The 21,794-nt window shown below is 37.8% G+C and overlaps 1 protein-coding gene across 1 annotated transcript in view; it reads left to right on the top strand.

Annotated features, from left to right (window-relative positions):
- The first annotated feature begins 258 nt into the window (after positions 1–258).
- The window catches only part of LOC122437796 (translation initiation factor IF-2-like), a 69,235-nt gene continuing 47,699 nt past the window's right edge, over positions 259–21,794 (top strand). The window contains exons 1-2 of the mRNA XM_043462329.1: positions 259–365; positions 462–1,094. Of these exons, the coding sequence (XP_043318264.1) occupies positions 259–365; positions 462–1,094 (740 nt within the window). The remainder of the gene's footprint in view (positions 366–461; positions 1,095–21,794) is intronic.

Genomic DNA, 21,794 nt, shown 5'->3' with positions numbered 1-21,794 from the left:
GGGGAGGGCGTTAGCGCGCGCGCGCACACACACACACACACACACACACACACACACACACACGCCACCACCAACACCACCAACCCCCCCGCGCGCACACACGCACACCACCACCAACAAAATCCGCTCCCTTCCTGGAAGTCAGGCCCTGGGTCAGGTGAAGGAGGGGGAGCTAGTGCAGGCTCGGCGTTGTAGCTACGGATGCCACTAGGCTGCGGAGTCGGCTTCCGGCAATAGGGTCAGTCTTTAGAGCTAGCGATGCCAGCCATTGGCTGGGCCCCGGGAAAGGGTCGACAATGTTCCCGGGGCACACGTGAGCACCGCATCCCACAAGCCCCAGGCCAGCTGCGGCGCAGCTCCCCAGTGTGCAGACTGCCTGCAGCACTCGGGTGGCGAGCGCTAGGCCGGCCTCTTGACAGCTGCCCACGCGCCGGGGCGGGCGCTAGCAGGTAGCTTTAAAGGTCCGCGCGGCGGCCCCGCCCCTCGCGTGCCGCGATTGGCTCCAGCTGGGGCGGCATTGGCTCGATAGGTGCAGCGAGGGCGGGGCTGCGCGCGCGAGGCCCGTGGCTCCCCGTGGCGTCCGCCGCTGGGTGCGAGTGGCTGCTGAGTGCGGGTGGTTGGGCGTGCGGGGCCAGCAGGCACGCGCGTGCGCGGCGCCGAGATCCCTGGGGAAGTAGGGGAGCGGCCGACGCCGAACCGCACGCACAGGCCGGCGGCGCGCGCGAGGGCGGGGGTGGTGCGTTCGTGTGTGCGCGTGAGTGTGTGTATGTGTGTAGAGCTCTGGTGCGGTGCGCCAGCCGCCAGTGCCCGGGTGCGAGTCCCCCCTTCGTCTTCCACACCCTCCCTCCGTCCCCGTTCCTTCCCTGCCACCCTCCCGCGCCCCCACGGCCGCAAGCCGAGCAGAAGCCCAGGGAAGCAGGTGTGGGGGGGCGGGCGGGGTCGCACGAGACAAAGGGGCCCCGGGGTCAGCCCGCCATGGCCGCCCGGAGCCTGGGGGGCCTGGGAGGGAGCCGCGGCGGGGGCGGCGGCGGCAAGAAGAGCCTGAGCGCCCGCAGCGCCGCCGTGGAGAGGAGGAACCTGATCACGGTGTGCAGGTACGGCGCGGCCCGCCGCTCGGGGACAGAGGAGGGGGCCGCCGGCGCCCGGGCTGGGGAGAGCGCTAGCCCCCGGGGTCCCGGAGACAACCCGCTGGAGCCCCGGCCGCCGCCGCCGCCGCGCCGGGCGTGTCCGCGGCGAGCGCGTCCCGAGTGGGGCCGGTCTGGGCTCCGCCGAGGCCGGGACTTTCCGTCAGTTTCAGTGCTGGGAGCCGCTGAGCGGAGGGCTTGGGGCGGGGCTGGGGGAGGGTTTGTTTTCAGGGTACAGTCTAGCGTCTGAGTAAAGAGGAGGGCGGGGAGGAAGAGCTGTTTCCTTTTGGTGCGCGTTAAGCGGTCAGGCAGCTTTTCAAGTAATTGTTGCTGTAATTGTTGGCTGTGTTGCCTCAAAATCGGAGTGCGTTTTGTTTTCTGTGTTTGTTTGCACATATATTGTCGTTTCGTGCCACAGATAGTGAGTGCCTTCTACATGCTAGCCGCGTGTGGATGTTTCCTTGTCCTCTGCACTCTAAATTGCGGTGTTACTGGTATTTCTGCAGTTGATACCGAGAGTAGGACTGTGGAGGATACCTAGTCGGTGATTTATTTCAAGTTTTGCCTTTCTTTGTTTTGTAACTATAATCGTTAGCATTCCCTTACTTTAAAAATGTATTTAAAAATTACTTTCAACCAGCCTAGTATTCAGAAATCACTGACTTTTAACATGCTGACATTTTGTTTAAGTCTTGTTTCTGGGTATTAAATCCATGGTAGTCCTAAGCATTCATTTCTTAGGAACGTCATTGAGCCATCAAGTTGTTGTACAAGTACTTTGTTCCATGAAACTCTTCCTCAGCCATCAAAAATCCCGTTAAGAATAAGAGAATGAGGAGACCTTTCCCTCCTTTACAATTTAATTTTTTTTCTTTTCATTGTGTAAAAATGTGTCTAGCATCTTAAGCAGAATATAGATTTTTATACTCGGACTTGTATTCAGTAACTTTGAGCAGTTTTTTTTTTTTTTAAATTGCTTTGGACTTAACAGCTGTTCACCCCTCTGGTAGGAGGACCTGCCTCACTGACTTTTATGGCACTTGGAGTTATAAACAGTAAAATATTAATATGGAATCTTTTGAATTGACATTTGTGCTGTTTAGGTTGCAACCTTTTGAGGAAGATAGGTTGTATGAAATTTTTTTTACATCTAGGCAGTGTTTTTTTTTTTTTTTTTTTTTAGGCAGTGTTTTTAAGTTAGGTAAATAGAACAGTAAGCAGGGCTAACTTTCTTACAGTTTTGGTTTGGGAAAGTTTTGTTACCTACTGTCTCAGCTGAAGAGTTTTGTTACCTACTGTCTCAGCTGAAGTGGTTTTGAGTGTTTGTAGGATGATGTTAATTACCCAAATATTTCAACCTGGAACTTTAAACACCTGTGCTGACATAAATTGCTCTCAATCATTGTGGCAGGCTTCAGAACGGTGGGTGTTGAAGATTTGGGGTAAAACACTGAGAGGTTTTATACTAATTTTTAAAGACAATAAAAACAGATGAATAAAAAATCAGTGGAGGATGCTGTTTTGCATCTCCATTTTTGTCATTGCAGCAGAGGCAGTTCAGGAAAAGAAAGGGACAAATCTGAACCTTATTTAAGTTATGTGTTTAAGGAATTTCCGTCACATCACACTGATTTGTGTGGACAGTTGTTACAGGTTAGAATTTTTGTTGTGTTTGTCTAATTCTTTTCTACTCTGGAGTGAGCATACATGCTGACTTTAGTTACAGTTTACGATAAATTTAGTACTGTAGCTAAAAGAAATTTCATTATCGTAGCTATAATAAATTTCAGTTTCTGGCTTAGATTTCAAGTTGAGTATTTATTTATGTGGATAATGTTACTAACACCATTCTTCATGTTCAAATAGTTGGTGTGTATCAATTATTATCCTTTTCTAGTAATGAAACCTATTTGATAGATTTTGTCTAAAGGCTTTTGGTTTTTGGGGAAAAGTCATTGTAGGCCATTTGGGTGTGTTAAGTATACCCACCTCGAATTCTGCAAAAGAAACATATCAGTATTTGTGAATTTCTGTTGCTTTTCTCTCTCTCAGAATTACCAGAACCTGAGTATCTCACCCACATCTGTTAATTAATTTATTTTTAAATGTTTATGTAGCAGATCAGACGCGATTTTGTATTTAAGTTGGGAAGAAGCTGGTTTAGTGAAAATATAATTGAGATCTAAGTTTACTTTGTCATTAATTGTGTCCTTAAAAAAGTCTGTTTTTCAATTTTCTCATCTGTAAAATAATCTTGGACAGAATCATTGGTGATTTTCACTGACAGCCCTAAAACTAGTTAAAAAAAAAAAAGCTAGAACTCATTCAAGCAGAATGGGTTGGTTCATACTTAGTTTGGAATTTCTCCAAACAGGAACAGGGTAGTGGTGGACATATGCTGAATGGTAGCTAGATGAGGCATGTGCTTTTTTCTCTGTCAACAAAAACATTTTGAATTGTGCCTTCTATATTGTGATAGCTTGATTCTCTACTGGTATTCTGGAAAAATGGAACAGTATAGAAAGCCGAACCAAACCAAAACAAACTTCCCCCCCACCTCTGAGTAGCATTCTGGTATATGTGTTAGTTGAGGGTGGGAAGATATTTTAACCTGTTTAAGTTCTTTTGCAGGTTAATCAGTACAGGTGATATGCATCAATACTTATATAGTAATGCTTTTCATTACCCCTTAAACAGTCTAGGCATACTCGCAGTTTAGGTTTACAGCCCTATTACATAACTACACAATTCTTTTGGTTTAAAAATAGCTCATATTAAGAACAGTGTTACAGTTTGAACTTTGGAAGTGAGTTATTTGGTTAAGTAGGATAGTCAGGAATTGAACTTTGGTTCATTGTGACTGTGTAATTATTTCATCAGTTTTTTCTTGAACACTTATATATTGTAGACTAAAAACGCTTAATACCTATCTCAGCAAATAAGTAGTCTTTAATCAATTTTTTTTTTACAGATTGTGATAAAAAATAGATCATTCAAAGTCTCTAAATGTTCCACATTGAACTCTAAAAATATTCATTAACTGACTTATTTCTATGTACAAACTAGTATTTTCTCTACATATTCTCTACCATTTATAAAAATTGTTAAAATGCTTGAGGATTTTTTAACCTGCATTTTTCATCCTAGAAAATCAGGTACTAGTTACATTTTTAAGCTTCATAAGTTATTGAAAAAGTTATGTACTCCTTTGATTTTAGTTCTGGTGACAAGGAAAATTAAAATACAAGATCTCTTTCCGTGGGTCAATAATAGTTTATGAAAAATTATTAAGATATACATTTAAATACAGGTGCATAAATATTTTAAAATAACATTTGACAAACTTCTAAACCAATACATTAAAAGAAACTCCCCACATAAAGCCATAACTTCCCTGTCTTGTGTATGGAAAGGACTAATGAAAGATTGAAGGAGATAGTGTGATGAAGTAAGCATAGTTGAGACAAATGATGATTTTAAAGTACTTTTGATAACATGTACATAGTTCTTAGTTTTCTATAGGTCAAGATACTGTTTCATAACTTGAATGTTAATTCAGATAACCTCAGTTGAACAGTGCCTCATTTTCTCATTGTATTTGGGAAATGAGATGCTCGTATTTTTCTTGTAACTAGTGTTTGAGTTAGAATTCTCCAGTCGACTGCAGTGCTTTACTCAGCATTTTTTGTGGAGTGCAGTCTTCTGTTCAACTAAGTTTATAATCTTAAGTGTTCAGATTTATATTATAATAAAGAATACTATTTTAAGCATTGTGGTTAAACTGCTTTTTAAAAAGCGTTATACGTTTCCCTACCTTATTTAAAAAGACTCTGCATAGACTCCTTAAAAGTGACTTTGCTCTGGGTCTGTGTCTGTGAACATACCCTGTGAGTGCTGCCTCGGAGACTCTGAGGCGCAGAGCTGTTTGATACATGGCCCCATGGTGCGTTTGTTGTGCTTGGTCTGGGTGTGCATTTGCTGGCTCTTCCTACCAAGTTAGCAGTATTTCCTGCCCCTCTGCCTGTTTCTATCAGCTCTTTCCTCTGTGCTTCCCATCCTGACATGCTCATTATAGTTGGTTGTGAACTAGGAAAGCAGATGAGTAAATTTATCCAGTGTTTTTTTTTTTTTAAAAAAGCACTGAGACACCTAAGTTCAGTGAGTGAGCTTTAGCACTCTGTACCTCTTAACGTCTGGTGCTGAATAATCAGGGGGAAAAAAGATATATTCCTGTACTTGAACAAGGTGGTTAAAATGCAGACATGTGAAATGTTACCGAGAATCATTGGTGATATAATCCTCTAAATAACTTTAGGTGCAGTCACTTACTTTCCTTGTTACTATTTGCTTGAGAATGCTTTAGCAGACTGTTGATACCTTGCCTATCGTGATTATATTTTTGGCTGAAGCTGTTTTAATCAATGCTCCACATAGTAGAACTTTGGGTTGGGACTTTGATCAACATTACTTGTTACTGTATGGCTTTGGAGAAGATTCACTTTCATTTCTAAAGAGTCTTAGAGCCCTCATTGTAGGTGATCCCAGTGGAGGTAGGATGATCATCTTCCTAGTCAGAGGTCGGCTTCTCAGCATTCACAGAAGATCCTTATCCCTTCCCGTAGATTAACTGGCTTCATCTTCAACTGATAACGGAGAATAGCTGTCCACTACACATTTATTAGAGGGTGTTGTGTTAATCTCACTGCTGATTGATAAACATCACAACTTGGTTGAGAGATGTGATATTCAGGGGGAAATATGTGAAGCTTATCCACTATCGTATTAGTCTTACAGGTTTATAAACTATGTCTCTGGGTCTGCCCAGAGGGCAGCTGAGTGTGTAGGTTGCATTGCTTTGCCCTGTTCTGTCTCCAGTTGCTTTTGCCCATCTTGCTTTGGTAAGATTCCAGCAGCCTGCATTGAGCATCCGCAGAGGAAGCCATCACAGAGGATCTTCTTGAAATTGTTGTCAAGAACATTGTTTATTATGTCAAAAAAGTCTTCTTTTTGTGAAGATTTCTATGAGAAATATCTGTCTTTTTTTTTAATGTGCCAAGAGTTGTATCTTTAGGCAGTTGATTTACTTATATCTACTGGGCACAAATGAATGTGTAACTGATAACTTCTCTTTTTCTCATACAGCAATTAGAAATCTTAGTGTTAACTCGGGAGAAGGAAATGGCAACCCACTCCAGTATTCTTGCCTGGAGAATCCTGTGGACAGAGGAGCCTAGAGGGCTGCTGTCCATGGGGTCACACAGAGTCAGACACGACTGAAGCGACTTAGCATTCATGCATGCATGGGAGAAGGAAATGGCAGCCCACTCCAGTATTCTTGCCTGGAGAATCCCAGGGACAAAGGAGCCTGGTGGGCTGCCATCTATGGGGTTGCACAGAGTCGGACACGACTGAAGGGACTTAGCAGCAGCAGCAGTGTTAAATCTGTGGCCAACCTCCAAAACATATGTAGAACTATGTAGAACATAGTGATGTATTTAGCCTTGTTTCTAGCTACACTTTGCTTCCATTTTTTAACATAGATTTTTATTGATTTATCATATGCATATAGAAAAGTACACACAGCATAGGTGTACAATGATTTTTTTTGCAAAGAGAACACAGCTTTATATCCAGCACCCAGTTCAAGAAAAAAGCGCATTACCTAAAGGAAACAAAATCTTTGTTTCAGAAAGGTGCCTGCACTTGAATGCTGATTGCAGCATTACTTGGAATAGTCAAGACATGGAAACAATCTAAGTGCCCGTCAATTGATGAATGGATAAAGAAAATGTGATATGTATACCCAACTGAAAATTATTCAGCCATAAAAAAGGGGGAATCCTGCCATCTGCCACAACACGGATAGACCTTGAGGGCATTATGCTAAGTGCAGTAAGTCAGAGAAGACAAGTACTGTGTGATCTCACTTTTATGTGGGATCTTAAAGAAACCATACCCATGGATACAGACAACAGGTTGGTGGGAGGTTAGCAAAAAGGTGAAGGTGACAAAAGGTACAAACTTCCAGTTTCAAGATAATTAAGTTCTAGGACTACAATATTACTAATAGAAGAGAACATTACCCAAAGCCCCAGAAATCTCTTCCTTCCCTTCTTTCAGTTACTACATACTCCTAGCTTTCAACACCATTAGTTTTGCCTCTTTTTGAATTTGATACAGCATTGAACATTAAATTACAGCTATGTGCAACAAAAAGGGTGACTCTCAGAAACATAACATTGAGCAAAGTAAATAGAAAAAGATACGTATTATTCCATTCATTTCAAATTCACACTGAGGCAAAATTCAACAAATCAGTCTGTGATGTGAATATACCACAGTTTATCCATTCTGCCTAAATAGGACACTTGCATTGTTTTCACTCTTTGACTATTACTAATTGAATATTCATGAATATGTATTTTGGTGAATATATGTACCTACTTCTGTCAGATATGGGGAATACGTGTAAATCTATGGCTGATTCATATCAATGTATGACAAAACCCACTGAAATGTTGTGAAGTAATTAGCCTCCAACTAATAAAAAAAAAAAAAAAGATATATACCTAGGAGTGGAGTTCCTGGGTGATATGGTATGTAGATGTTTGGCTTCAGTGGATACAACAGTTTTCCAAAGGCATTGTATCAGGCTGCATAGTAGTGAGCAGTGTACAGTTGACTCTTGAACAATGGAGTAGAGTTAGGGGTGCTGACTCTCAACATGGCCTAAAATCTGCATGTAACTTCACGGTGGGCTGTGACAGCAGTTCTGCATTCTCAGATTCTACCAACTGCTGGCTCTGTAGTAGTGTATTAAGTGAAAAAAGCCTGCATTAAGTGGACCCATGCAGTTCAAACTCATGTTGCTCAAGGGTCAACTGTATAAGAATTCTGGATTCTCTAATCCTCACTAACACTTGAAATTTTTCTGTCTTTACTTTAGCGATTCTGGTGTGTTTGATGGGGTGTCACATGGGGATTTATATAATTTGTATTACCCTGATCTCTGTTGAAGTTAAGCACCTTTCCATTAAGTCTGTTGGCCATTTGGAGAGTCTCTTTTGTGACGTGCCAATTCAAGTGGTTTATCATTTGGAATGTCTGATGTTTTGTTTGTGTAATTCTTTGTATATTCTATGTGGATCTTTGCTGGGTCTGTGTGATGTAAGTATCTTTCCCCATTTGGTGGTTTGATTTTTCATTCACTTTATGTTTTGACAAATAGAAACTCATAATTGTGAAGTAGTGCATCAAAAATTCCCTTCTTGGTTTGTGCTTATTGTGGCCTGCTTAAGAAATTGGTCTAGTACTCCAAGGTAATGAAAATATTCTTCTGTTTTCTTCTAAAAGATTTAGTTTTGTCTCATACATTTATATCAGCAGCCCACCTGTACTTTATTTTTTGTTTATGCTGTGAAATACAGGAGTTAAGATTAAGTATTTTCCTTAGGAAAATCAGTTTGACATGCACTAAATAGCTTCAGTCGTGTCCGACTCTTTGCTACCCAGTGGACAGAGTGCTCCAGGCCCCTCTGTCCATGGGATTCTCCAGGCACGAATACTGGAGTGGGTTTCCATGCCCTCCTCCAGGGGCTCTTCCCTAGTACCATTTATTAAAATGACCATGCTTTCCTCACTACTCTCAGGTGTCACATTTATCATAAGTCAGGTGACTGAGCGACTGAACAAGAACAAGGTGATGGGATCGTTGGTGTGTGTGCTTCTGGATCCCTCTTCTGTTCCATCAGTCTGTTGTCTGTTCTTGAGTTAATGTCATATTGGTTTAATAACTATATCTTTATAGTATGTCTTGGTGTTTGGGACTATAAGTTCCCCAGCTGTGTGTTCAGGACTGTCTTGGCTTTTCTTGGGCTTTGCAAACTAGATTTTAGGATCAGCTTGTCAGTTTCCATTTAAAAAACCTGCTGGAATTTTTTGCATTTAATCTATACATCATCTGTCATCTTGACAAGCCTTAAATGCAATCCATGAGTAAAAAATCTCCATCCCTTCATGTATTTGTAACTATTCTGAAATTTTTCTCAAAGATGTTTCATAGTTTTGAATATATATTTTATCTTTTTAGATTTGTTCTTCCATATTTGATATCTCTGTATTATAATTTTAAAACTTTTTTCTTTGCTGATATATAGACATTGAATTGACTTTTTAAAATATTGTTCTTGTAATTAGCAATTTTACCAGATGTGCTTATTAATTCTAATAGATTTTCTGCAGTTTTGTGTGTGTGTGTTTAGCATTCTGAAAACATTGTCATGTCTTCTACCTATTTTACTTCTTCCCTTTTTAAACGTTATGGCTTTTCTTTTTTGTCTTACTGCACTGCCTAGGACCACAGTATTGTAGAAAGCGTTAACAGTTTTACCACCAAGTATGATGTTTGCAGTAGATTTTTCTTGGTTCTTTTTTACTAATAGATTGCTGAGAATTTTTATTGTAAGTGGATGCTGAATGAGTTTGAGCAAATTCCAGGAGATAGTGAAGGATAGGGAAGCTTGTGAACTACAATTCATAGGGTCACAAAGAGTCAGATACAGCTTAGCAACTGAACAACAGCAAATGCTATCGAATACTTTTTCTATCAAGATGAACATGTGATTCCTCTCCTTTTTTCTCTGTATGTCGTTAATCACATTGACTTTTTGATGCTAACCCACCCTGGAATAAATAAACTGGGTTGTGCTGTATTATCTTTTTTACATATCTTTACATTAAGTGAGGTGATTTTTATTTGGGATTTTTGCACATTTATGAAAGTGGTTGGTCTGTGATTGTTCTTTCTTACAGTGTCCTTGTCTAGATTTGTCATCAAGATTATCTGACTTTACAAGTTGGGAAATGTTCTTTTATTCTGTTTTGTAGGAGAATTTGTGTACAGTTAATATTATTTCCTTCTTAAACTTTTGAAAGAATTCACCAGGGAAGAAATCTGAACCACGAATTGTCTTTGTGGGAAGTCTTTTAGTAATAGACTCAATTTATTTAATAGATAACGAACAATTCAGATTTCCTGTTTATTCTTTTATCATTTTCAGCGAGTTTTTCAAGGAATACACCCATTCAGGTATGTTACCAAATTTCAATCTTCTCTAAATATCCTCGGAATATCTTTTTATCATTTAAAAATCTGGTCATTTCCCATTTTTCTCTCCTGATTTTGGTAATTTCTGTTTTTCCCATTTTTTTCCTTGCTGGGAGTATATAAATTTTATTACTATCTTCAGAGAACCAGCCTTTAGCTTTGTTAATTTCCTCTGTATATTTCTTAATTTGTTGCTTTCTCTTATCATATTTAGTATTTCCTTCCTCCCCCCCCCCCCCTTTTTAAGTTCCTGTTCTTTTTCTAATTTCTTGAGATGGAAGTTTAGATCATTGTTTCTCAGCCTTCCTTCTTTCCAATCTTTGCGTTTTCAGACCTCAGATTGCCTTGTTTGACCTTGCTTTGGGATAGCAAACAAGGGGCTTCCCAGGTGGCTCAGACAGTAAAGAATCTGCCTGCAATGCCGGAGGCCCCGGGTTTGATCTCTGGGTTGGGAAGATCCCCTGGAGAAGGGAATGGCAATCCACTCCAGTAGTCTTGCCTGGAGAATTCCACGAACAGAGGATCCAGGTGGGCTACAGTCCATGGGGTCGCAGAGTCAGACACAGATTTAAAATTTGTATTTCATTATTAATTAGTTTAAAATGTTTTCTACTTTCTGTTGGGATTTCTTCTTTGACTCATTGTTTACTTTAAAAGGTACTGCTTAACTTTCAGACAGTTGAGGATTTTCTATTTTTAGTTATTGAGTTCTAACTTAATTCCACTGTGCAGAGAGTATTTGAAAAGATTTTAAAGTTTTGAATTTTTATCTATGCTTGCTTTACAATGCAACATTTGGTCAATTTTAGTAACTCTTTCATATGCATTTGAAAAGAATATAAACAGTCCTCTGTATTCACCAGTTCCACATCCAGCAATATGGAGGGCCAACTCTAAGGAACTTGAGCATCTGTGGATTTTGGTTTCTTCAGGGTTCCTGGAACCAATTCCCTGCAGATATCAAGGGAGGACTGTATTCTGTCATTGTTGATTTCATGTTTTATAGATGCCATTGTGTTCCTATTTTCTCTGTCCTTCCTAGTTTTTTGTATGCTTAGCCTGATGTTAAGAGAGAGGTGTTAGATCTTTCAGATCTGTCTCTTGAGTGTAGATTTGTCTATTCCTCTGTTTAGTTCTGTCATTTATTTGCTATGAATATTTTGTTGTTCGATTACCAGTTGGGTACGGATTGAGACTTGTGATCTCTTCCTAGTGATTTCATTCCTTTGTTATGAAATGTCCTTCTTTTTCTCTAATAGTGTTCCTACCTTAAAGTCTAGTTTTTTCTGCTATTAGCATAGTTAAAATAGGTTTCTTTTAGTTAACGTTTATATGATATACTTTTTATTCTTAATTTTCAGTATTTCTGGGTCCTTAAAAGTGTCTCTTTATAGGCAGGATAGAATTGTATTTTACATTTCATCTAGTTTTTTATTTAGAGCATTTAGCCCATTTATATTTAATGTTATTACATTTGGATTTATGACTACCATTTTACTATTTATGTTCACTTTTTCTCTTTTCTTGTCTTATGTATCATTATTTTTTGTTATTTCATTTATTCCATTGGAGAAGGAAATGGCAACCCACTCCAGTACTGTTGCCTGGAAAATCCCTTGGACGGAGGAGCAGGCAGGCTACAGTCCATGAGATCGCAGAGTTGGACACGACTGAGCGACTTCACTTTCACTTATTCCATTTAGTTTTCTCTGTATGAACTTGTTGGTTATATATTCTTTTTCATTTTCTGTACAGTTTACCCTTAAATAGTATGAGGCTTAGGGGTGCATACCTTCCACAAGTCAGAAATCCACATTTAACAGTCATGCGTAAAATAAAAAAAAAAAAAAAAAAACAGTCATGCGTATGCAGTCAGCCCTCCAAACTGTGACTGCATTTACAGATTCAACCAACCGTAATCATATACTACTGTAGTGTAAATGGGAAATAAATGGTCCATGTCTAAGTGGACTTATGCACTCAAACTTGTGTTGTTCAAGGGTCAACTCTTTGTATTTTTGATTTCTATCCTTTTGACCTTTGATTTACTGCAGTAAATCCAAATTGAGCTTTTACTGCTTCTCCCGTAATGTTAGAACCATTTGTCTCCCCTCATCCCAAAATATTTTTTAATAAATATGGTGCTCATTCTACTGTAATCTAATTATCTTTTTGTCTTCTATTGGAATGTGCATTTCTCAAGTCCAGGAATCATAGTTTGTTGAGCATCTATTTTATTCACAGCATCTAGTACATAGTAGGGATGTTTGTCAAATGAGGTAATTATGTCCAACTAATGAAGAATAGTAGCAGTGGATATTTCTAAAACAAGGTTGAAGGCAAACTAAAGAACCATTCTCACTCACTTCTTTTAAAAAAAAAAAAAAAAGCCCCCCTTATGAATAATCTCTAATGAGGGGGTTTTAAACATCAAACAGCTTTAGGTTCACAGATACAGAGAGCAAGCTAGTGGTTACCAGTGGGGGGATGACTGGGGGAGGGGTAGTGTAAGGGTAGGAGATTAAGAGGTACATGCTTTTAAAAAATTTTGTTTTTACATATTTTATACTAGGTATAAAATAAACTACAGGGATATATTGTACAGCATGAGGAATATAGCAGATATTTTCTAGTAATTATCAGTGGATATAACCTTTAAAAACAGTGAAAAAAATAAAAAGCATTGAAATTTAAAAATCTAATAGCTTTAGTAGTAGAACTGTCTATCTAGTTTAGTAGATAGCTTGTCCCTATTATTGTTTAGTTGCAAAGTCATGTCTCACTCTTTTTGTGACCCTGTGGGCTGTAGCCTTCCAGGCACCTCTCTCCATAGAATTTCCCAGGCAAGGATACTGGAGTGAGTTGCCATTGCCTTCTCCAGGTGATCTTCCCAATCCAGGGATCGAACCCTCATCTTCTGTGTTGGCAGACAGATTCTGTACCACTGAGCCACCTGGGAGGCCTAGATAGCTTACTTATGTTACAATACATCACTTGAATATTTTCATTTGTCTTTGGACAAAGAAGAATTCCAAAGTGATATGTGATACAGGTGTCCAGTGAAAGTATTCTTTATTAAGCTGATATTAATTGGAAATTATTTCATATAAGAAATCAAATGAATTAATTTAAGATGGGAAATTTTTTTTGTTTGAATACTTTCTAATTTTAAACAAGTTGTGAAAAATTGTCTTGTCTTACACATACTGAAGAAACTAACGAAGACTAAACACAAAGAAAGAATATTAAAAGCAGCAAGGGAGAAGCAACAAGTAACATACAAAGGAAACCCCATACGTTTAACAGCTGATCTTTCAGCAGAAACTCTGCAGGTCAGAAGGGAATGGCAGGATATATTTAAAGGACTGAAAGGGAAAAACCTACAACCAAGATTACTGTACCTGGCAAGGATCTCATTCAAAATTGATGGAGAAATAAAAAGCTTTTCAGACAAGCAGCAGTTAAGAGAATTCAGTACCACCAAACCAGCTTTACCACAAATGTTAAAGGGGCTTAGATAGTCAAGAAATACAACAGAAGAGAAAAGATCTACAAAATCAACCCCAAACAATTAAGAAAATTGCAATAGGAACATATATATCAATAATTACTTGAAATGTAAATGGATTAAATGCTCCCACCAAAAGAAACAGATTGGCTGAATGGATACAAAAACAAGACCCATACATACGCTGTCTACAAGAAACCCACTTCAGACGTAAAGACACATATAGACTGAAAGTGAGAGGATGGAAAAATATATTCCATGCAAATGGGAAGCAAAAGAAAGTATTTTTTACTTTCAAAAGAAAGTTGATTTTTTTTTTTTTTTACTGGAGTATCAATCCTCATATCAGACAAAATAGACCTTAAACTAAAGAAGATTGCAAGAGATAATGAAGGACACTACATGTTGACCAAGGGATCAATCCAAGCAGAAGATGTAATAATTGTAAATATCTATGCACCAACATAGGGGCACCTCAATACATAAGACAAACACTAACAGTCATAAAAGCAGAAATTGACAGCACAATAATAGTAGGAGACTTTGACACCGCACTCACACCAATGGACAGATCATCAAAACAAAATTAATAAGGAAACACAAGTCATAAATGATACATTAGATGAGATGGATCTCATTGATAACTTCAGGACATTCCATCCGAATGCAAAAGAATACACCTTGTTCTCATGTGCACATGAAACATTCTCCAGGATAGACCACATCTTGGGTCACAAATCAAACTTCAGTAAATTTAAGAAAATTGAAATCATATCAAGTATCTTCTCCAACCACAACACTGTGAGACTAGATATCAGTTACAAGAAAAAAACTAAAAAACACAAACCCATGGAAATTAAACAGCACGTTTCTAAATAACCAACAGGTTTCTGAAGAAATCAAAAGGGAAGTCAAAAACTTTATAGAAACAAATGACAATGAAAACATGACAACTCAAAACCTATGGAATGCAGCCGAAGAGTCCTAAGACGGAAATTTATGGCAATGCAATCCTACCTCAAGAAACAAGAAAAATATCAAACAGACAACCTAACTTTACACCTAAAGCAACTGGAAAAAGAAGAACAAAAACCCGTCAAAATCAGTAGAAGGAAACGTAAAGATCCGAGCAGAAATAAATGAAATGAAAGAAACAGTAGTAAAGATTAAAAAAATAAAAGCTGGTTCTTTCAGAAGATAAACAAAATTGACAAACCTTTAGCCAGACTCATCAAAGAATAGAGAAGAATCAAATCAACAAAATTAGAAATGAAAAAGGAGAGGTTACAACAGACAATACAGAAATACAAAGGATTATAAGAGACTATTATGAACGACTATATGGCAATAAAATGGATAACCTGGAAGAAATGGACAGGTTCTTAGAAAAGTTCAATCTTCCAAGATTGAACCAGGAAGAAATAGAAATTATGAACAACCCAGTTACAAGCACTGAAATTGAAGCTGTGATAAAAAAAATCTCCCCCAAAATAAAAGCCCAGAATATATAAGCAGCTTATACAACTCAATAACAGAAAAGCAAACAGCCCAATCAAAAAGTGGGAAAAAGACCTAAAAGACATTTCTCCAAAGAAGATTTACAGATGGTTAACAAACACATGAAAAGATGTTCAACATCGCTCATTATTAGAAGAATACAAATCAAAACCACAATGAGATATCACCTCCTACTGCTCAGAATGGCCATCATCAAAAAGTCTACAAACAGTAAATGCTGGAGAAGGTGTGGAGAAAAGGGAATGCTCTTGCACTGTTGCTGGGAATGTAAATTGATACAGCCACTGTGGAAGATTGTGTGGAGATGTCTTAAAAAACTAGGATTAAAACCACCATATGACCCAGCAATCCCACTCCTAAGCATATACTCTGAGGAAACCAAAATTGAAAAAGACACATGTATCCCGTTGTTCACTGCAGCACTGTTTACAATAACTAGAACATGGAAGGCACCTAGATGTCCATGGGCAGATGAATGGACACAGAAGTTGTGGTCCATATACATAATGGGCTATTACTCAGCCATAAAAAGAAATGCATTTGAGTCAGTTCTGATGAGGTAGATGAACCTAGAACCTATTATACAGCGTGAAGTGAGTCGGAAAGAGATAAATCTCGTATTCTAATGCATATACACGGAATCTAGAAAAATGGTACTGAAGAATTTATTTATAGGGCAGCAATGGAGAAACAGACATAGAGAATAGACTTATGGACATGGGGAGAGGGGAGGAGAGGGTGAGAGGTATGAAAAGAGTAACATGGAAACTTGCATTACCACATGTAAAATAGATAGCCAATGGGAATTTGCTGTATGGCTCAGAAAGGTCAAACAGGGGCTCTGTATCAACCTAGAGGAGTGGGATGGGGAGGGAGATGGGAGGGAGCTTCTAAAGGGAGGGGTATGTGTATACCTATGGCTGATTCATGTTGAGGTTTGACAGAAAACAACAAAAATCTGTAATTTACAAACAATTATCCTTCAATAAAAAAGTTTTAAAAAATGTTTATAAAATTGTCTCATCCTTTTGTTTAAAGATAGTGCTTCAGGTTATTTTTCATGTTGTGCAATCTGTTGTCAGTCTGCTTATGTAGCAATACTAGATGTTAATATGATATCTCAGTCTTAGGTGTTTTGATTAACAGTTCTGTTTTACAAGCAATTTTGATAGTACACATGGGGAAAATATTTTAAAATACACCTCTCTCTTTCTCTCTCTCTGTTTCTCATTTTTTTACACTAAGCAAAATTTAAAAAGAAAAAAATGGTAAACTGTGTCAAAACAGACTTTTGAGTTTCAGGGTATATATTCCAGAGAAGAGGGTTGGAACTTTTTTCTGTGTTTTAATAAAACGTTATAGAAACAGGCAACTGGTTGGTTTTTGCCTGTGGACAATAGTCTCAGGCTCCTGCCAAATGGGTATGTGAAAAGTTTTTTTCTACTTATAAAGGAGATTTAAATTTTAGGAAAGATAAAGGGGGAAATACACATGATTATTGGGAATTCTTAACTGTCATAAGACTTTAAAAGAACTAAGATGAACTGCTGATTCAGAAAGATTTGGGAGGGGTTTCTGGTGTAAAATAAAAGAAATAGGCTTTCCAATGAACAGATACCTGGATACGGTGCTCATTATTATCCATAGTCACTGTTTTACATTTGGGGAGGATTGTATCATATCTCTTGGCAGCCATCTCCTTGTTGATTATTGATAATAGATACAGCAATGGCAGAGGTAGTTACCCCACCCCTTGGTAAGGACTACTTGCAATAATAATATAAGGAATCCTGTAAATTTGGTGTGGTAGTAGTGGAAAGAATTCTCTTACAATTTGGATACTTATGTGACTTTTTAAAATATCACTCATAAATGATTATAGCTTTTCTGAACCCCTTTTGATTTTGAAATGTAATGATTCTATATGCCTTTATGTACTTTGTTTATCTTCAGGTATAATGCCATATAAAGGAATATAAAAATATAGATAAGAAAATCTGATTTTGTGAAATTAATATTTTTCTGATGCATGTTTGACAAATAGTTAAGATTATATAAGCTTGTGTTAAAAGATATGGAAATATATTTCTTTCCTACTTGATTCTTCTCTGTGTATGTGAATACATCTTTGTATATTACTAATACAGGGCCTTTAAATATTAAAGATGAATTTCTACTTTTAAATAGTTTCTTTTCTAATCAAGAGTGAGATATTTCATGAAGTCATTTTGGGGGGACCTGCAATGAGCTGCTTTTTTTATTGCATATAGTTGATTTATAATATCCTGTTAGTTTCAAGTGTACAGCACAGTGATCCAGCTATATGGATGTAGATAGTCCTTTTCAGATTCTTTTCCCTCATAGATTATTGCACAATATTGAGTATAGTTCCCCGTCCTGTACAGTAGGTCCCTGTTGGTAATCATTTTATATGTAGTCGTTTGTATCTATTAATCCCGAACTCTTAATTGATCACTTCCCCATCTTTCCTCTTTAGTAACTTGTTTGTTTTCTATGTCTGTGAGTCTCTTTCTGTTTTGCAAATAAGTTCATTTGTATCATTCTTTTAAAAGTTTCACATATGAATGGTATCATATGATACTTGGCTTTCTGTCTGGCTTACTTCACTGTGTATGATAATCTCTAGATCCATCCATATTACTGTGGATAGCATTCTTTCATTCTTTTCTATGGCTGAGTAATATTCCGTTGTATATATGTACCACATTTTCTTTATCCATTCATCTGTTGATGGACATTTACTTGCTTCCACATCTTGGCTATTGTAAATAGTGCTGCTATGAATATTAGGATGCATGTATCTTTTCAAATTATGTTCTCTGAGGATATGTGCTCAGGAGTGGGATTGCTGGATCAGGTAGTAACTCTGTTTTTAGTTTTTTTGGAAAAGCTATTTTATTTTTGACTTTGTTGTCACATTTTTTGCCTTTAATTATTTGTTGTTACTGTTATGTTAGAAACTTGTTTACTGTGGAATGAATTAATTTAAATGGGTTTAGTGAAGATTTTTTTTTTAAATGTACTTTTGGTAAACATCTTTCTTGATATGTTTCCAAAGGGAAAAAGGTGGTTCCTGCTTTCTTAAATTTGATGGTTTAGTCACAATCACTTTTTTTTTTTTTTACAATCATTTTTTAAATTTCTGAACTAACAAAAATTTTCTTTGGACATTGAAGGTAGGAAAGAGAATCTTTTAAGACAGAGACATTTCAAAAAACAGCATCTAATTAAAAGACCCTTTTATGTAAATTTTTTTCTTTTTAATTCCTATGTAAAAGCTGTTACTTAGACTTGATTTGGTATTTTTAGACATTCATCAAATTGTCATTTCATTATTTTAAAATCAGTACTCTTTGGGAAATAGATGACTAATATTAATGTCATCATTAGCAGGGAATAGCTTAGCATCTGTGTGATATTTTTTAGATGTACTGAAATTCTTTTTACAGGTTTGGTTTTTATAACATGTCTTAGTTACTGGATTTTGGAGGAAAGGATTCTCATTTTCTGGCATAATGGAGCTAGCCGCATAATTCTAGAGAAGTAAATGCTGAATGGGAAGACTTGGCTAGCTAGAAGTAAAAGCATGGATTCTAAAGAACTAATTTGCCTTCTGAAGTTTTGATTTGTGTTGACAGGAGGAGAGCAGGCTATAAATGATGAAGCAATGCTGGGAAACAGTAATTTCTTCATTATTAACCTTGTTATCATAGAAATTATTTGAAATGCTTTCTCAGCCTTAAAATATCTTCCTGACTGAAAATAACATAAAATGTGTCTAATGACATGCTTTAGGATATTTACACTTTGCTTTTGTTTTAGTTTTTAGTCACATATTGACTTACAAGTAATCTGACGCTCCAAGATTTACCATTTTAGATTTTTGTCATGCACATAGTGTCTTCTATAGGAGATAATCTACTATAACAACATGACAGAAAGATTCATATTTTATTGACTATTGATTGATCTGTACAGGCCTCTTGATGCTACAAAAATATATATGTTACTCTCCATGACTTTTCCTTCTCTATTACATTTACAAAGAACATTTGTTAGGTATTTTTATGTTATTCCTGGAGGACAGTAGTGGCTGAAATCTAACCAGGCTGTTACAGGTGGAAATTGAGTTCTAGCTCTTTTTTGGTGAAATAAGCACTCTGTTATTATCTTTAAATATCATTTTCAGTTCATTTCACCTGTGTGCTTACTATCTTAAATGCCATACTTCTTTGAAATTGAGGTAGATTACTGCTACCTTGAATGTGATTGCAGAGTTAGATTTTCCATTCTGTTCTATTAAAGATTAGAAACATTCAGAAGTTTCCTTCTTTTTAGGTCAAAGATGGAGGTGGAGACTATATGGCTTTTGTTTATTCATTTTAGGAACACTTAGCATTTCTTTCTCTTATGGAATAAGATTAAACTTTTCTGTTATTGTTAAAAGTTTAAAAGTTTGCTGAAGATTGACAGCACTTTTCTAGTGTATTGTCAGTGAAAAGGGCATAGGAAACAGAAGTGGATTTCAAGTCCCTGCTTTAATTTGATTTTGGTTTACTTTGTTTTTATTTCTATTCATATAGTGATGCATTACATGTAGTATTTATCTAACTTCCATCAATTACATCATAGTTACTCTTTTTTTGTCTGTGTCTTTTACATAGCGGCTCCTCCATGGAGCTCCAGTTGCTGTAAATAGTACTATAGTTGAACATTAATCTGTCTCAGCCTTTTTTGGTTAAAGTTATTTGTCTGAACCAAAGAAGATTGAAAATAGAGTGACTGGTTTCTCAAGGATGTGTAATTACTACCATTCTAGTTGCATTGTTATTTCATTCCATACAAAGAATACCATGGGCTAGTGGCTCTCAAAGTGTGCTCCTGGACTCAGACCCTTTCAGAGGTCTGAAACATCAGTAATATTTTCTTAACATGTCTGGGATATTATATGCTTTTTTGTTCCCATTTTTAAACAAGTGCAAGTGGAGTTTTCCAGAGACTACATGGTGTGTGATATTAGATAGCTTGAATGCAGAAACAGATGTGAGATGCTAGTTATTGTCTATTAAGTACAACACTAAAGATATTTGCAAAGATTTAAATCATACTATTAGCACTTTTAGTTTTGAAAAATATAGTTTTAATAAAAATATTTATGCTAACATGGAATGGGTTTCTTTGGTTTGAGGACTGTAAGGCAGTCTTCACTTTGCACAGTTCCCATTTGCACTGATTTTAGTTACTAGAATTTAATTTAATAATAGCAGTCCCTGCAACAACAACTCCCTGGTGGCTCAGGCAGTAAAGAAAGAAAGTGAAAGTCACTCAGTTTTGTCCAACTCTTTGTGACTTCATGGACTATGCAGTCCATGGAATTCTCCAGGCCAGGATACTGGAGTGAGTAGCCATTCCCTTCTCCAGGGGATCTTCCCAACCCAGGGATCGTATCCAGGTCTCCCTGGATTCCATTGCAGATGGATTCTTTACCACCTGAGCACAAGAGAAGCCCGCCTGCAATGCAAGAGACCTGGGTTCAATCCATGGGTTGGGAAGATCCCCTGGAGAAGGGAACGGATACCCACTCCAGTGTTCTTGCTTGGGAAATCCCATGGAAAAGGAGCCTGGCGGGCTACAGTCCATGGGGTCATAAAGAGTCAGACATGACTAAGTGGCTAACACTTTGACTTCTATATTAATTGTGAGTAGTTGCATAGAATAAAATTTTGCTGGTAACTCACAGATCGTTGTGTAAATAACAAATGCACATCATGGTTAGTGACCAGTCATGTCATTGCTTCAGAGTCTGTCTAGGATTGGTCACTGTGCATCTGTTACTGGTTCATACACAGAAGTCAAAACCTGCAGGTATGTTGTTTCTTTGTCTCCTTTTTGTAAACCCACACGCCATTGAGTGGAAATACACAATTAAAAGAGGAAATTGGCCAACAACGATGACACTGGGGCAAAGAAACAGAAAGTGATAATGCTGGAAGTAAAACTTGAATGGAACATAAATGGAACCATAGAAGAAACAGTTGATCATTGGAATGTTGATTGAAAGTGATAGTGTTAGTCGCTCGGTTGTGTCCAACTCTTGGCGACCCCGTGGACTATATAGCCCATCAGGTTCCTCTGTCCATGGGATTCTCCAGGCAAGAGTACTGGAGTGGGTTGCCATTCCCTTCTCCAGGGGATCTTCCTGACCCAAGGATCGAACCTGGGTCTTGTGCATTGCAGGCAGATTCTTTTTTTTTTTTTTTTTGCAGGCAGATTCTTTACCATCTGAGCCACCAGGGAAGCCCAAACTGCTGCCATTCAAGAGAATTTAGATAATCAGCCAGAGGAAATTATTGAAGGAAACATTGATATAAATGAACAAAGTGGTTATGACAAAAAGATGTAATAATAGTATTATAGGGCCTCTCAGAGATTCTCACTGCTTTGAAAATTCACAGGGTAAAATGTTGGAACTGATTCAAACTTAGAAAAGCATATGAAAGTTTGCCCAGGCTTAGAG

The sequence above is a fragment of the Cervus canadensis genome, chromosome 3 (genome assembly GCF_019320065.1).
Source record: "Cervus canadensis isolate Bull #8, Minnesota chromosome 3, ASM1932006v1, whole genome shotgun sequence".
Lineage (NCBI taxonomy): Eukaryota > Metazoa > Chordata > Mammalia > Artiodactyla > Cervidae > Cervus > Cervus canadensis.
This window is presented reverse-complemented; position numbering and strand designations above follow the sequence as displayed.